Genomic DNA, 13,849 nt, shown 5'->3' on the forward strand with positions numbered 1-13,849 from the left:
GCCGACTGACTGTCGGGTGCGCGAGCCCCGTGCCTCTGGCCCTAGCAGGCGCCACCCCCGCCGGCGGGGTCTGTTACTAGAAGAAATGTGGCTCGGGGTGCGGGGTGGGGTTCGCCGACTGGGGAGAACCTTACGGGGGCGTCCGCAGAGGGGCCGAGCCCTGCCCCGAGCGGGCAGGGGACACGCTTGCGCGCCTGCGCGGGGCTGGGGCTGGCGCTGCCCCAGACGCGAGGTTAACGGGCGCCAGAGGCGGCAAGGGGGCAGGTTCATGTGTCGCTCGGTTCCTTTTCCTCGCCGGCCACCCGGCCGGCCTCTGGTCATCCCTTTCTTACACCCGCGCTGCCTGAGCCCGGGTTTTCCCCTCGACGTTACGGGTCCCCCTGACGAGGCACGAGGGGCTCGGAAGACTTGGGCCAAGAGCCGAATTTGATAAAAAGGTCTGAAACCTTTCCAGAGCTCGAGTCGTCCTCTCAGCTCCCCGACCCGCAAAGAGACCCGTAACTGGGGCGGTGCGAGCGCCACGGGGAAAGTCAGTCAAAGAGGCCCAGAGCCGAAAGGACTCGCTGAGGTGGCCGCGGGGACGGTTCGACCGAGCAAAACCGAACCGTGCAGGTGCAGGGCCGAAAGACACAGCGGGGAAAAGTCTCCCTTTTCTCGCGACACACCCATTCAGCCAACACACCAAGTGAGCACACGCGCAGTCCCAGGCCAGACTCCCCTGCCCTCCCGAACTTGCTGTCTAACCTAGGGAAACATCTTTACACGATAAGCACGATTTGAGTGGTTTTGCGGTGGGGGGGGGGGGGGGGTTGCACGAAGAAAAAAAAATAAACTACGATGCGGAGTCGTGATGGGGAGGGGAGACAGCCCACGTGACACAGGCCGACCAGAGGCAGCCTCGCTGACATCTGAGCGAGGAGGGGGCTGAGTGATGAGGCGGGCCGGCCGGCCTGCCACCAGAGGGTAGGACAAGGGCGAGGGCCCGGCCACCGCCGGGTTCCACGCCGAGTGCCTGGCCGCGAGCCCGGAGGGGTTAAAGCCGCCAGCCGGCCGGGAAGTAGTCCCGGCCCGGCGCCGGGCCCCGCCCCTGCAGGGCGGAGGGACGCATCACGCAGGGGTGGGGAAGCCGGATCCGTGCGCAGGGTTGCTAAGGGTGAAACTTTTCATTGACTTTGCTCACTTCGGGCCGGGGCGCGGGAAGGTGCGAGTCGTCGTCCTGCGGCGAGAAGCGAGCGGCTCGGGCGACGCGCGGCCAGAAGGGCAAGACCGTCCTCCGGCCACAGCCCGGACCGTCCTCCGCTCCGCGACGCGAGCCACCCTCCTGGTCCTCCCATCCCTGCGCCGTCGCCGCCGCCGGCTGGCCCGCCAGCCCTGCGTCCACCACCACCACCACCACCACCACCACCACCACCACCACCACCACCACCACCACCACCCGCCCCCCCCGCGCGCCGCCCTGCTGCTGAGCCCGACCTCCAAAAAAGCGGAAAGAATTACTGAGAGTCATAGCCCATAAGCCCCTCTCACTCGTTCCCCCCAACCCTCCACGAAGCAAAGGACACATCGGCCCCGGTCCCGGCGGTGCCCAGGAAAAGGAGAACGACCTCCGCTCGGCTCGCAGGAGACACCGTGGAGGGAGAAGCCGCCCCGCGGCCGGCACGCAGCCCCGCCGCGGCGGAGACCCGAGTGAGTGAGTGGGGCCGTGCGGGCTGAGGGGGGTGGGGTGGCCCCCCCAAGGACCCAAACAGGCAGGAGACGCTTTCCCCCACCCCCGCTCCACTCCGGCTCTTCGGTCTGTTGGACGCTCCACGTTGCTGTCGCACCCCCTTACACCTGGCCAGCATTCCCCCCCCCCCCCCCGCCTTTCCACCTCCCCACTGGAGCCCATGTTTTGCCCGTGCTCCTCTTTCCCTCGCGTTCTCTCTGATCCTGGGATATCCCACAGTCTCTCTCTCCCAGTTTCAAGTGTGACCACCTCCTGGGTGGGGTGCGTTTCCTCTCTCCGTTCTTAATATCCTAGAGAGTCGCTAGATTTTCCTTGTCCACCCCCACCCCCCACCTAAAACATAACTCTCAACACCATTAAATAAATCAAGAGGAAGGAAGAGGATCCAGGCCTTCTTGCTTTGCACCTCCTTTGCCCGTGTCCGGGGAAGAGGGGGGTGGTGGTAATAATTAACAGGGTTTATTTTGAGCCCTGTGGAGCCTGAGGGATGGAGAATGGACACCCCCCCACACACCCCCTTTTGGACCGGTCAGTGATGACGGTCCTCTGGTCTCCAAGCCAGAATTCACCATTTTGGCTTAAGCTCTTTATCCTCGTCAGTGTTTGAAGGGAAAACTAGGCGGAAAAAAAGTACCTTTCCAGCTGTATCAGTGGATACTGGTTGACCCTGGTGAGGTGCCTCAGAGGAAGAGCCCTACTCCTAAGCTCCTTCCTGTCCAGAGGATGGACTGTGCCCTTGACCAGAAACGGAGGGGGAGGAGGGAGCAGAGAGACGAGCGACAGCTGGCAGCCCTTTCTCACCCCCTAGAAGAGCCAGAACGCCACACATCAGGCGACAACTTAGCGGCTAGCCGAGGGGGTTCCCGGATGTCTGCTCAGTATCTTAACCTTTTTTTCCCCTCCTTCCTACCCACCCTACCCTGGGGAAGGGTCCCTCATCTTTGATTTAACAGCAGAAAAACACCCCTGTTGCTTTCTTGGGTGCCTGCCCCCATCCCCCTCTTAAGCGGAGGGGGGAAAGAAGCTTGTGTGGGAGGAAGGATTAGGGAGCTTTGCCTAGGATCTGGTAAGTCTGGTCCAGAGCGCAGGTCTTTCAGTGGGAGGAGACTCACCAACAATTTTAAGTATTAAAAGATGTTGTTCAGGTGTCAGATGTACCGTTTTTCCTTCCCTGCCCGGGAACTCTTTCCCATTACCTAGCCGGCTCCGGTTACTCGGACTTGGATTAGTAGAGGAGTGAGGCTTGGGCCCTGCTGGCGTCGGGCCTTTTGATTGTCGGCCCAGCGCCTCCCCGCAGCTCAAAACTGGGTATTTCTTTGGCCGAGAGGACGGGAGAACTGGTTGAATTCCTGCCTGTCCGTTCCTGGCTGTGAGGGTGTTGCAGTGGAACCCGCTGAGCATTAAGGGAAAAAGGCTCTTTTCTCTTCGAACCCACCGGCCCTATAGCAACTCCAAAAGGAAACAACCCAGCCCAAAGAATACAGATTAAAGTGGCAGGGGTTTGAGGCGGGGGAGGAATGTGACCTTATCTATCCCAGCCTACCACCTTCACCCAGAAAAAAAAAACAAGGAAAACTCATTAGAAGCTGATCCTTAATTCAGCAGTCATGCGAGGCAGTGAAGAGACAGAAGGAGGAAAAGTTTAGTTTCTTGAGAAGTCGAGACTTGGATATGGTGGGGTGATACAATACGAAGAGTAGGCTTTAAGATAGAATTTATATAAAATGTATTAGGCCGTGGGCGGGGAAGGAGGGGGTGGGCGCCAGCCCGCCACAGCGCGCATGTGCAGCGGAAACTTTTCCTGGATTCTCTCACCCTCCGTCGGGCATGCGTAGTTCCCTGGCTGAGTCTTCGCAAAGTACGCAGGGAAATGTAGTGTGCAGAGAAAGTAGGTCATTTGCTCCAACCTGAGCATGAGGTTTCTGAAGACTACAATTCCCAGAGTGAAGAGCCTGCCCTTCTTACGTTGGGGCGCAGTCAGGTCTTCCTGGATTCAGAGAAACCTGGACTGTATAGGACGAGCCCTCTTAGTTGGAAGGATCCTTGCAAGCCGGCTTGGGCTTGCACGGTCCATGTTTGAGGGACATGGTGTGAGACAATGGGCGGGGTATTGCGGTCGGTTGCCGCAAGTCCTGGAAGCCTTTCAACCACACCCGCCCGTCTGGGCCACCGCCTTCCGGACCAGTGGGGTGGGGCCACCCCCTGTCCCGCGAGAGCCAGGCCCCCACTGCCCAGCACCCGGTTAATGACATCGACTGGCCTTGTCAAAATTTTGATCGCCGAGTCCTCCTTCCACACTCACTTGAATCCAGTAGGACGATTTGGATGTTAAGGCTTGTGGTGTCTGAATTTACACGTACTCAGAGTTTAGGGGCCCAGTGGGTTCTCTCACCATACCTCTTTTTCACCTTTAAAACATAAAACTTTTTCTTCTGAAAACTGTCCACGTTTTTGTCACTTCTCTGGCGTCTCCATTATCATATCGTTGACTTGCAGCCACCTTTCAGCTTCTTTCTTCGCCCGCGTTTTGACATTCTCTTGAGCACTTACTCTTAAAACATAAATCCAGGATTAAGTTTATTGCTGGAAGTCAAGCAAGTGAAAGAGGATAAAATTCTAAATAAAATCTGACAGGGAATTCCCTGGTGGTCTAGTGGCTAGGACTCTGCACTCCCAATACAGGAGGCATGGGTTCGATCCCTGGCCAGGGAACTAAATCCCACATGACAGGACTAAGACCTGATGCTGCCAAATAAATAAAAATAAATATTAAAAAAATAAAAGCAAACAATTTTAATCTCATATTTCAACTTTTTTTAATGACAAAAGGTCAGTTTTGCTATTGTTAAGCACTTAGTCTTTTTTTTCTTTTTGTCACTTTTCTGGCCTTTTGCACCTGAGTCAGAGTTGTAGAAAGTCTTTGAGTCCTCTCCTGTGGTTTAACTTAAATCTATTTGTTCCTTTTACTGAAAGAAAGGTCCTTATTTTTAAGCTTTCTAATTCTACCACATTGTATGAATGTATGAATATTTAGTATGTAAGTGTTAGAATTTGTACAATAGCCTTAAAAAAATGAACAAACTGATCTGAGCGGTCACTCCTATCTTTAGCTAAAGAGAGCAGTAGTGCTTTAATCCTCTGTTCCATAAGCTTCTTGAAGTCAAAATTAGAGCCTGAGCTGATAAAGCAGAAAAGCTCATTCTGGTTGTCCGGCATTTTTCTAAGGTTCCACCCCACAGCCATCTGGCCTGGCCTGTTCTCCAATTAAAGAAGTGAAGGTGGCATTACATACTTCCTTATTTGTGCAGCAGCATCACAGAGGTATAAATTGGTGTGCAGCGTTAGTTGCTTATGCTGCAGAAAATGGCTAGCTAGGCAGGGCTGATGACAGTGATTCTATTGTATTTTGAGGTGGGAGGCTTATTTCCCAATGACTTTGGCCTGCATTTAAAACGCTCCCATTTTGAGGCTGAACTGTTCAGAGGAGGTGACTTGGAAGGCAGTTAGGCAGCAGAGTTTGAGAAGGCATAGATGGGTATAGGAGCCCTTTTGGACCGTGTGGCATACCAAGAGGCCATATGGTGCCTTGGGAGAAGTGTCATATGTCATGTTCAAGGTCTCCTTTTCAAAAATACTTTGAAATCCAGGCCTGTTCTTGGGAATCAGTGCCAACTTTCTTCACAACTCTTTAGTTTCCTATGTGTTGGACACTCCTAGTGGGCCACTGTGGCCCTTACAGACCTCCATTCTTGGGGGAGCGGGGGGCATAGTCCTCGTGGCTAGCTTGCATCTGGTGGTGAAATCAGTCCTCATAAACAGAAGGCTGCTTATCTTTACCATTCTTTTCTTTAAACCTAGAAGGACCCTGGAACTAATCTTTGGTGACTATGAATAGACATTGAAGACATATGGAGATTAAGTCTATATTAGAGGCCAGAAGAGGGGAAGACAAGGGTCTCCTGAGTCCTGAGCCTCCCTGTGGAGGGCTCTGGAGAGGCCACGCTCGTAGCATTGATTTTACTGCTGCCCGTGACCTCTCAGACCTGAGATGAGGGTAGCACTGAACTTGGCCAGTGTCATCAGATACTCCATATCGACCCAGTGCGTTTTCCCTGATACTCACCTCGGAGAGCTTTGCCTGAGAGTTCATTCCTTAAAGTGCCCCCAGGGAACCATAGGCCCAGACCCTACAAATGCAGTGTAGTGAGCTGGGGCAAGTGTTCAGAAAGCTTGAGATCCTCAAGCCTAGAGTGAGCACCTGGATACTCTGTGCTGGACCCCAAAGGGATTTTAGTCAAAAATCCAGCTCCAGGGACAGAAGATGCCTGTCCTGGGTCGTGAATGAGTCTTGTTTCTGGGCTGAGCTCAGCAGCACAGTTGCACCCAGGGGTTTGGCGGGGGACATGTTCTGACTCTGTCGGCCTCAAAGATGTCCCTTTTCAGTTCAGGTCTCCCACGGTAGGAGCCTGGATCTGCCCTTGTGGAGAAAGCGAGCCAATTAGGATCACTGCTCTTAGGACCTCACAGATCGTCTTCCTGAGAAATGAGGCTGGCCCAGACCTCAGGAATAAACCTTTCTGACCTCTGTGGATCTGGCTGTGAGAGAATCCCAAAATAACAAGCTGAGTGTTTATGTTGGGCTGCCTCCTCTCCAGGGATCTCCAAACACTTGATAAATCTGGTCCAGTGCCAAGGACAGGTGGTCAGACAGTCCCTGGGAGGCTGAGTGATGATGGGTCCCCAGCTGGAGGCTGGAGGGTGATGGAAAATTTCTTCTCCCTGCGCCCCCATCACAGCCAGAAACTGCAGAGATTTCCCTGAGGCCACACCAGTACTGCTCCTGAGGCTCTGTTCACCTAAAAGGCTCGCTCTCCTCTCCTTTCCTCTGCTTCTCTGCGGCAGCCCCTAGTCAGCAATTCCCTTGTTGGTCTGTGTGTCTGACTGTGATAGGCCTTGGCTTTTTTGGGGGGAATTGTGCTCCAGTCTCTGATCTTGGAGGTTTATCTGGATGGAAATGCACACCTTGGTTACATGTTCTGCAAAAAAAAAAAAAAAAAAAACAGTTCTGCAAACGCCGAGTGAACCAGAGCACATACACACCCAGGGAGCCCAGGATAGCAAATGGGATGTGACTGGATATCAGCCTCCCATGAAATGCTGGTGGTGCTACTTCCTGTTCAGGGGCCCGTATCAGTTTTCATTTAAGGGGGAGAAACGAAGAGTCTAAACTCGTCGGGACCTGTGACAGTTTGGGAGTATGACTTCCTTGAGACATCGCAGGAACCAGTTAGTAAGAACCGTCCCCTCTCCTGATTTAGGAGCTCAGTTTTTTTTTTGTTTTTTTTTTTTTATTTCACTCACAGTGACCTGAATTCTCAAAATAGTGGAAACCACAGCACCCCTATTTCTTTAGAATTACTTAAAATATTTATCAAGTGCCTCCTGAAATACCATGTCACTGATAAAAGGAAGGCTGAGAAGAAAGTGGCCTACCCACAGCCTCACACGCGAGCCTACCACTACTGGAGCAGAAACGGGACCCTGGGCCTCCGTGTTCCAGGGCTGGTGCTTCTCTGTCTTTTCGGTGTCATCTGCCCCCCCCACCCCCCGGCTTTCTGCGTGTCTACTTACGAAGCCTTTCTTTTTCATTTCTCAGAGTCGTCTGGAGCCCAGGGCTGCCCGCCGTACGTTTCCTACCTCTCCCCTCGACTTGTGCACGCACCTGCGCTGATTCTCTGCCTAGGAGACGACCATGCAGCTGGAGATCAAAGTAGCCCTGAACTTCATCATCTCCTACCTGTACAACAAGCTGCCCCGGCGCCGGGCAGACCTGTTTGGCGAGGAGCTCGAGCGACTCTTGAAAAAGAAATATGAAGGCCACTGGTACCCCGACAAGCCACTGAAGGGCTCTGGCTTCCGCTGTGTCCACATTGGGGAGATAGTGGACCCCGTGGTGGAGCTGGCCGCCAAGCGGAGTGGCCTGGCGGTGGAGGACGTGCGGGCCAACGTGCCCGAGGAGCTGAGCGTCTGGATCGACCCTTTCGAGGTGTCCTACCAGATTGGTGAGAAGGGGGCTGTGAAAGTGCTGTACGTGGATGACAGCGAGGGCTGTGTTGCCCCTGAGCTGGACAAGGAGATCAAGAGCAGCTTCAACCCTGATGCCCAGGTCTTCGTGCCCATCGGCAGCCAGGACAGCTCCCTGTCCAACTCCCCATCCCCGTCCTTTGGCCAGTCACCCAGCCCCACCTTCATCCCCCGCTCGGCCCAGCCCATCACTTTTACCACCGCCTCCTTTGCGGCCACCAAGTTTGGCTCCACCAAGATGAAGAAGGGGGGTGGGGCCGCAGGTGGGGGTGGGGTGGCCAGCGGGGGTGCAGGCGGCCCGCAGCCCCCACAGCAGCAGCCTCGCCTGGCCCGCTCGCCCACCAACAACCTGCTGAAGCAGAAGAGCCTCTCTCTGTCCCTGCATTCACTGAACTTCATCACCGCCAACCCAGCCCCTCAGTCCCAGCTCTCACCCAACGCCAAGGAGTTCGTGTACAATGGCGGCGGCTCGCCCAGCCTCTTCTTTGACGGGGCCGATGGCCCGGGCAGTGGCTCCCCGGCCTCCTTTGGGGGCAGCGGCGCTGGCACCTGCAACAGCAGCAGCTTCGACGTGGCCCAGGTGTTTGGTGGTGGTGCCAACAGCCTCTTTCTGGAGAAGACACCCTTCGTGGAAGGCCTCAGCTACAACCTGAACACCATGCAGTATCCCAGCCAGCCGTTCCAGCCCGTCGTGCTGGCCAACTGACCGCCTACTGCCGCGTGGCCAGGAGCGCCCCAGACCACAGGAAAGAGAGAGGGGAGGAAAGGCCGAGAAGAGAGGAAAGGCAAGAGAACGCAACAAGATTTCCAGTCTTCTCACTCTAACTTCTAGAAACAAGATCCAGCCCAGGCATGGAGTAGGAGGGGGCTTCCGAAGCAGCGGATCGGGTTTAACTCGCCCCCCCCTGCTGTTTTCCTGCCTGCCTCTAGATTTATTTGGTTGGTTTGGGTTTTATATTTCTTTTTTTTTTTTTCTTTTTTACATGTAGTTTTCTATATAACATCTTTAATTAGTGGCTTCCTGTGCTAAGAATGGTCCAGATGTGAATTGCTGCTCCCTGCTCCCTCCCTCCCTCCCTCCTTCACACGCCTGGTTTAAAGCTAGTGTGTCCAAGCTCACAGGGAAGGAAGAACTGCAGCTGGGGCCCGGCCCTCCTCAGAACAGGGAGAGACTGCCCCGTGTCACTGCCTCCATCACTCAGCTATCCTCTGACTCAAAGCCATCCAACCTCAGCAGGCCTTCTCGGGCCCTACCACCCAAATAGGTCTGACTCCAGCCCCCGCCCCTGCCCCCTCTCTGGCCTGGGCCTTAGGGAGCTGCCAGCTGGCCACCTGACACCCTCCCCGCTTGAGCTGATGTCTGTGACTCCAGGGAGGTTAGCAGTCTGTCTGGTGTCCCTTTCATGTCTGCCCTGTGGCCCCATGCCACCATTCCCACCTGGCCCAGACAGTCACCGAGGCCCCGGAACCCCAGCCATTGGCACAGGCGGCCTCTCCTATAGCCCCCCCTTTCCTGGGCCTGCGCTGGTGGGCAGGGAGGTGGGGTGAGTGTCGGTGGTGTGCGTGCGTGGTGTGCTGTCCTGTTGTATGGGATTCCAAGCCATGTGAAACTTGGTCTCTGGATATGACTCTGGGTTGCAGCAAGTGCTTATTTATGTGTGAGGTTGGGGAAAGGGCTGAGGAGGGGCTGTCGGTCCTTCTGTGGTTCACATGGAGGGTGAGTGTGGCTGAGCCTGACACCCCCAGGGGAAAGCAGTGCAGAAACCACTGGTTTCCCAGCTGCGGAGGGATCTGCACTTTCGTTTGTTTTTGACCAAAAAAAAAAAAGGTTAGCAGTGAGGGGCTAAGGAGACATCCAGCCTCTGATACCTAAGAGGAGAAGTCCCTGGACTCGGACCCTCCTATTGTGTGACCTCAGCCCAGGGTGGGAACTGCTACCCTGAGTACCTGGGGACGAGGGGATGGGAGTTTGGGGTCAGCACCTGCGGTGGGCAGTCCTAAGCCTTGAATTGAGACTTTGATCTTTGGGCTGTCTTTGTTTTAGTACATTTCTTCCTCTGCCTGCTGGGGAACCTCTTGGTACCTCCTGCCCTCCCCTCACTGCCCGACCCAGTCCCCCTGGGCCCTGATGCTCTGAGGACGTGATGGGCTGGACAGGCGCGTGGCCCCGACCCCACCCCCACCTCTGCTGGAGAGAAGTTGTTTTTTTCGACCCTACCCCAACGGGCTAGCTTTCCACACCATGACGCTTTGGCAAGTGGGTGTGGGCACCAGGGGCCCCATCCCCAGAAAGTCCCAAAGCCCTTGGCACGTCCCAGTGACCCCAAGTGGGCAACTGCTGCGGCAGTGGGTCCCGCCCAGACAGACACTGCCAGCCTCCTCTCCCTGCAGTGGGCACCAGCTCTACCTCCCTGAGCAGGGCAACGCCCTGGCTCCTCAGCCCAGCACCATCTGTCCCCCTAGCCTTCTCAGGGGCCAGCCCGATCTGGGCCACCCTCTCCCTAGCCCTCAGCTCCTGCACAGGTGACAGGCCCAGGCTGTTCTCTGGGAAAGGTTGGACGCTGCCTTACGCCCCCTCCCAGCCCTTCCCCCACGCCCACGCACACAGGCACCTGCCACACCCGGTCGGCTCATTCTCACCACGTACAGGGAGGGGGAGACCAACCCCTTAGTGTCTTTTGAAATAAGAAAAAAAAAAATGTGTGTTCAGGAGCATGACTCCTGGGCTGGGCTCTTGGGCCCACTTCAGTGTGTCTGTCTCAAATCTAGGCATTTTTGCTTCAATTTTATTTTTTTTAAGAAAACAAAACCGAAATCTGCACTAATTTACCTGGTTTCGTAGGAAGACTTTTTTTTTTTATTTTTTACATTTTTTGGTGTCCGTTTGTATTGAATAATTTGCTACATTTGTAAAATGTAAGAGGTATATATAATATATGTATATTTCTAACGTAAAAAAAACGTAATTTTTTTCTTTTCAAGATTTTTTCTTAAAAAGAGGAGAGAAAGATATTTTTTCAGGAAAAACAAACTTTAAAATAAAAAAAGAGGAGAATAAAATCTATTTCTCCCCTTTCCCCATCCTCTCTCTGTCTACCCCTCTTTCCCAGGAACAAATCAAAAGGTGGATTGTCTTGTAAAGAATGTAAACTTTTTAGTCCAGAATGATGTCTTTTTCTCAATGCAGTGAGCTGTAGATTCTCTAGTGTGACCCCTAGGGATGGGAAGGGGGGCATTGAGGCAACATGCAGAGGAGCTTGGGGGAGCAGGGTAATGAACTTGTTTTCTTTAGTGAAGGACGAATACAATCAAGCATTTTGTATTCAGAATGTTGTGCAATATTTTGGAATGGAACATTGGTGTGTTTAGAGATTTAGTTTAAAAACAAAAAAAGATTGATCAAATCTGTACAGTTTATATTGTTCCAGATTTTTTTAAGTTTGTATTAAAAGCATGATATATAATAACCTGCTGGCTCCCTGCTTGTTTTGTTTCCGGGGCCCCTTTTGGGAGAGGGAGAGTTGGGAGTGAACGCCTGTCAGCTTCGAGAAATGATTGGCCATCCTCTCGTGAGCCCTGGAGGGTCACAGTGTTGCGGGCCCCTTTTTATCACCTAGCCCATCAGCACAGGACACTTTGGGGTGCCTACGCCCATGGGGCCTTTTCCACGTTGGAAACCGGTTCTGTGAGGTAGGGAACTGCCCCGCTTCCTCTGCTGATAGTGGTGAGAACAGGACACACCTGCTTGGGGAGCAGCAGCCCAGGGAGGGCTCAGCCTCCAGCCTGCTCTCCACCTCAGGCTGCTAGACCTCAGGAGTGGGCAAGGATGAGAAGAACCTGCCTAGGTCAGGTTCCATCCCGAAAACCTGGTGCTTCCCGAGGTGCTTCAGGGGTGAAACGGCCTACCTGAGCTTGGGCCTGGGGAGCAGCCGGCCCCCTGCCTTGCCATCTGCTGATTTTCTTAGGAACTCAGCCATCTCCTCTACCCTCCGCCATCTCCTCTACCGTGGGACCTGGCACCTCCTCCCCAGTGGAGCTGCACACCAGCCCCGCAAGGCCCACAGGATGAAGAGGGCGGCTGTGTTTGTTGAATCTTGTTTTACCCTCACAACAACCTGATGATAACGGGTATCTCCACGGTACAACTGAGAAATGGCCTCCATGTTAGACTACCTGCTAAATTAAAACTGATAAATGGGGAAGTCGGGTTTTTTTGCCCCTGTGTGGCCTTTTTATAAAACTATAGTAACTGTCACGGAAGAGTGACACAGGGTGGGCACGGGAGGTCTGATCTTGCCCCCTCCATCCAGGCTGGGGCAGGGGACAAGCGGCTCTTCTGGGGCATCAGCAGGATGGGGGTTTCCTCAGGCCCCTAACTGCCCCCCCCAAATAGGACACCACCAATCCCTGCCCACCCAAGTGTGTGAACTGGACCTAGAAGCTCTCAAGCCAGGCACCCCACATCTGCACGAGGTCCCAGGAGCCCTTGATGTCCAGCCCCTCCATGGGCCGCTTCCCCCAACAGAGCCTGTTGAGCGAGGCCCCAGTCCAGGGTGCCAGGCCTGGCAGAGGTCTCCCTTTTCCCGGCCTGGCAGGGAGCAGCCCAGCCTGTCTCTGTGTCCCTGGGCTCAGGCAGCTCACTGCCTGTGGGCCCCAGGGCCCCTCACATGTTCACCCCTATTTATGTTAATATAAATAAAACACCTAGCACAGACCCTGCTAGAGCTGGGCCCCAGCTACTCAGTCCCACTTCCTGTGCACGTGCCAGGGAGCTGGCAGGCCTGGGGGAGGCACCTGGAGGCCCAGTTCAGGTGCCAAGATCACCTCCCCAGCCAGCCCCTCCAGCTGAAAGAACAAACGCCAGGGCTCCTGGTGGCTCAGTGGTAAAGAATCCACTTGCCAGTGCAGGAGACACCAGTTTGATCCCTGATCCGGGAAGATCCCACGTGCCACGGAGCAACTAAGCCCATGCGCCACAACTACCGAGCCTGTGCTTCAGAGCCCGGGAGCTGCAACTACCGAGCCCGGGGGCTGCAACTGCTGAAGCTCAGGAGCCTAGAACGCGTGCTCCACACGAGAAGCCGCGGCAAGGAGAAGCCCACGTGCTGCGACTAAAGAGTAGACCAGAGACTCCAGATTCGAACACACCTCCAAATTCTCCACAGCTCAGGCACAGAATGATTGGTTCATATGTCCGTGCGTCCATTTAATCATCAACGGCTGGCTCTGAAGTGGGGCAGTGGGAGACCTGGGGGTCAGGGGAGAAAGAACGTTCGGGTAGACCCAGAATTCCTTGGGGAAAGGGCTCATTTATTCACAAACGCTCCGTGAGCACCCACTGCCCCGGGCGCAGAGGGACAGCAGTGACAGGATAGGTATGCACAGGGGGCCTGGGAGCCCAGGGATCAGGAGGTGAAAAAGAGCCAGGAAGGGGCAGGGCAAGGCCATGGCCCCTCCCCAGGGAATGTGTCAAGAGGGCACCCAGCAGGGAGGCGTCTGGACTCTGCTCCAGTCCCAACCCTGCCACTCCCGAGCTGGGTGACCTCAAGCAACCACTCCACCTACTCTGGTGCCTCAGTTCCCTCACCTCTAAAATGGGGATAATAATTACACCTACTTGTGAAAATTAACTACAATAGTGAGTGGGAAATGCTGAGCATGGTGGCTGGCCCAGAGTAAATGACAAGTATCATTTCATCATCAAGGCCATAATCATCCATCCTCAAACACCACCAGCCAACGAGTCCAGGAGGCTTCCTTGATTCAGCACACAGGCAGAAACCCAACCGTGCCGACAGCAAGACCAGGCTGGGGCAGAAAAAAGAGACTCCATTCCCAGGGCAGATGCTAGGCTGGCCCCCTGCCTGCCCTCTGCAGGGGTGGGAAGCTGCTGTCGCCCAGCAAGGCAGTGTCCTGGGAAGGATGCCCGTCACTCCCGATGTGAGCCCCGAAACCGCCTGGGAGTTTCTCCCTGGAGAGCAGGTGGGCGGGGAGGGGTGAGTCATGGCGGCGGGAGAACCCGGCTCCATTTGCCACCGC

General features: G+C 54.9%; 1 protein-coding gene across 2 annotated transcripts; it reads left to right on the forward strand.

The window, feature by feature from the left end:
* Window positions 1–1,420: 1,420 nt before the first annotated feature.
* Window positions 1,421–11,277, forward strand: TOB2 (transducer of ERBB2, 2). 2 transcript variants are annotated; one of them, XM_025282789.2, is made up of 2 exons: window positions 1,421–1,690; window positions 7,383–11,277. In XM_025282789.2, exon 2 carries the CDS (start codon window positions 7,479–7,481, stop codon window positions 8,514–8,516), a length of 1,038 nt encoding a protein of 345 aa, XP_025138574.1. In that variant the 5' UTR covers window positions 1,421–1,690; window positions 7,383–7,478; the 3' UTR covers window positions 8,517–11,277. The 2 variants fall into 2 exon arrangements, with proteins under 2 accessions (XP_025138574.1, XP_006068959.1); XM_006068897.3 differs by having other exon boundaries at window positions 1,421–1,686.
* The last annotated feature ends 2,572 nt before the right edge of the window (window positions 11,278–13,849 follow it).

The sequence above is a fragment of the Bubalus bubalis genome, chromosome 4 (genome assembly GCF_019923935.1).
Source record: "Bubalus bubalis isolate 160015118507 breed Murrah chromosome 4, NDDB_SH_1, whole genome shotgun sequence".
NCBI classification, from domain to species: Eukaryota; Metazoa; Chordata; class Mammalia; order Artiodactyla; family Bovidae; genus Bubalus; species Bubalus bubalis.